The 3,255-nt window shown below is 37.3% G+C and overlaps 1 protein-coding gene across 4 annotated transcripts in view; it reads right to left on the reverse strand.

Moving 5' to 3' along the window:
• Nucleotides 1-252: 252 nt before the first annotated feature.
• Nucleotides 253-3,255, reverse strand: part of znf385d (zinc finger protein 385D) — a 68,753-nt gene continuing 65,750 nt past the window's right edge. The window contains exons 8-9 of one of the 4 annotated variants that reach the window (XM_016464349.1): nucleotides 822-1,123; nucleotides 253-698 (exon numbers count right to left, since the gene is read on the reverse strand). In XM_016464349.1, coding sequence (XP_016319835.1) covers nucleotides 893-1,123 — 231 coding nt within the window. In that variant the 3' untranslated portion in view covers nucleotides 253-698; nucleotides 822-892. Of the gene's footprint in view, nucleotides 1,127-3,255 lie in introns of all 4 variants that reach the window. The other 3 variants (XM_016464346.1, XM_016464347.1, XM_016464348.1) reach the window with 3 other exon arrangements.

The following is a 3,255-nucleotide window of genomic DNA, read 5'->3' on the forward strand; positions in this document are numbered from 1 at the left end:
TGTGTTAATTGGCGTTTCTATATTTGTGAAATTGACTAGCAATTTCTGAGTGAAAACTGTTACAAAGTAATTTTTTAAGAAGTTATGGCAAATTTCTAATTAATTAATTAATTTATTAGGAACAGACAACTATTACTATTATTTTTGTCAAATTAATAAATGATTAATAATCATTAAATTCTTAATTTTGTAAAATAAAATAGCAATTTCAGAGTGAAAATAGTTTCAAAGTAATTTTTTGAGGGAGTGATGGCAAATTTGAAATTTCTCTCTTATGACCATAATTGATTACATAGATATCTGATTTATGCATTTTTGATATATGATTATGTTGATGGATATTTCTTCCTCTTTTGTGTAGTCATAGAAATGCTACACTGGATTTTTTTTTTCTTCTATTGAAGCAAATGGGAATGCAAAAATGATATTTGTTGTAGTTTCCATTCACGACTATAGAAGCTTATGATGAATTCAGCTTCTGAGAACCACAGAAATGTGAAACGGGTCCATAGACAAATGAAGCACTGCTGACCTGTTACACCAACAGCTGGAAACAGGAAGGGATCTAGTCATCTAGAAATCAACAACAGAAAGACTTCAAGTGCAAAACAGCAGAGAAATACAACTTTCCATTGTCTCCATTATTAACATCTATGTGTTCCCAAACTCACCTTAAATTTACAAATCAATCTTGCACTCTAAGCGATGATGATGATGACGAATCATGGTTTCCGTACAGAAAAAAACAAAAATCAAATCTCCACCGATACATTTATAGCTTAACGTCAGTGTGTCACATGTAAATGACGATGCATAGTTACCTGGTATCGCTCATTTGATCCGGGCTGCGTGCCCAGTGTGAGGTGATCCACCAGAGATCATAGTTCAAAGATCAATAGGGGGCAAACAGTACAGGTGTGTGAGCAGTCCTGATTGGCCCAGGTGCAGGGCGGAGCAGCGCAGCGGGGAGGGACTGAGTCTGAAAGAGGGCGGGGTTATGGCAGGCACGCAGCGGGAAGGCGGAGCTAACGGCAGCGGCCGCAGCGGCGACAGCTGCCAGGTGGGACGGCATTATCCTGGTTGTCAGCAGTGGACACAGGTCTTTACTGACTGGCATCTTCACCTGCTGGACAGAAAACAAGTTTAAAAAAATGTTTTACTAATTTTTTTAACTAGTTTAAATATTTTTTTATATAAAATACCATTATGATAATTTAGCATGATAATTATTAAATGAATAATAATAACACATTCTTCAACATGATTCAAACACACACACATATGTATATAATACATATACTGTATAAATAATAAATAATAAATATAAATATAAAAGAAAAGGAATATGCACACAAAAATATAGGCCAAAACTTGTGTAGATGTATCCTATCACATCCACAAAAGTACAAACAAAGTGGCACTGATATAGAGTTGAACTCGAAAACATTTTGTATTTGGCAGTTTCTTTGCACTCATTTTAAGGCCTCGATGGAATAAATCTACATGAGCATCAGTCTAAATTTTTGTATGCAAAGTCAATTTCATTAGTAAAATCTGTAATCAAATGGGTTGTATTTTTAACAGTGAAGTGAGTGAAATCCATGCAGCGATGCCCTAAAACAGTGTTTCCCAACCTTTTTTTTTAGCCACGACAGTTTTGAAAAGTTAAAAATCCCACAGCACACCACTAAGCACTGAAATATAACAAAATTGCATAAACATGCATTGCTTTAAATGGCATATTAAAACTGGATATTATATTTTAAGTAGTACTCACATTTAATGTGAAACTTGAGCTTAAGTCAGGTGTGAACACAAGGTCATAGGTAGCTTTATGACAAAACAACAAATTTACATATAGTCGCTGTCGGGCGGAAACATTTTAGGCTATGTTCAAAACCACTATCACTTTCAGGAAATGTAAAAACAAAACAATTTTGTTTTTTTTTATAATTAAACAGTGTTGTCAGAGTTGGTATTGTGGCTTTATATATGATCAGACACTTATGAGGATTTTGACCAGCGAAAGATGGTGTTTTGCCTGTCATTAGAACAGCTGCATCTGAGGCAGTGAGTGCATCGCATTACGTTTTCATCAACTTACAGGTTATAAAGTTTATTGTAACTATATGCAGGGCCGGATTAACAATAGGGCTAGGTGGGGCTGAAGCCCCAGGGCCCGAGCAATGAGGGGGCCCGTGATTGGCTGTGGAGTAGATTGACTGAAGCGCCAATCGCCAAAGCCCCACCACGCCCCCACTTATTAGCGCTATTATTTAGTGGAGCTTTGCCGTAAATTCCATGTATTAACCAATTTGGTTTACCAATCAAATGCATTTATTCTGTATTTGACTTTTGAATTAACTGTACACGTATCTATCAGGTGATCGCTGCGCCTGATGTCCGCATTCACCTCCACTCTTGACTTCGTTCTGGCATAATCTGGAAATGGTCACGCAAAGAACAATCTTCAATAAGTAAAAATGTCAGCTATTCTAAAAAAAAATGTGAGAGAGGGGCTCAAAAAAAAGAAAAATGTAAAAGACAAACAGCAGATAAAACATAGTCAGTAAAATCCCCAGCTATCAGGTTATTTTATTAAAGATGATGATGGAGTAGAAGTTGTGAAACAGCAAGTGGACCGGGCATATGGAGCAGATAAAAACAGCGGCATCGTCCACACAGAGTTTAGGTTAGTTTGATTATTAACTTGATGGATATATTTGGCTTTTTGTGTTTGAACGAACTCTATATATTCGCTTAAGGGTTGGGAAATAACCCGGTAGAAAAATACCAATGCTTTTGCGCGTCATGATGTAAGCTTAAATGCGTTTTAAGCATTGTGGTTTAAAAACACAGTGAGAGTGATTCGAAAGCATACAGAACCATCTGCTCTCTATAGCTGTCGTGGTACTCAAATGTAAATTTAAAAAGTCTATTTTGGATTCCAGGCATCATTCCATTTTTTTTATCAAGGACAAGGCCTCAGAGATTGCAATGGTGGACTCATTTTCACAGATGAACTCTGCAACAGGTTTGTAGCCAACATTTGTCTACAACTCTCACGGTACTTTGATGTCACAAACTGATTGGTCTGCACAGTGCCACCGTTGCCTAGCATCCATCTGGCGAACCTCCGCTCTCTACCCAACAAAACGGACGAACTCCTTCTGCTCTCCTGGACAAATAAGGATTTTTCAAACTCTGCTGCTCTGTGTTTCACGGAAACCTGGCTGAAAGACGCCATTCCGGACA

This window comes from Sinocyclocheilus anshuiensis, unplaced genomic scaffold (genome assembly GCF_001515605.1).
Source record: "Sinocyclocheilus anshuiensis isolate Anshui unplaced genomic scaffold, SAMN03320099.WGS_v1.1 scaffold552, whole genome shotgun sequence".
NCBI classification, from domain to species: domain Eukaryota; kingdom Metazoa; phylum Chordata; class Actinopteri; order Cypriniformes; family Cyprinidae; genus Sinocyclocheilus; species Sinocyclocheilus anshuiensis.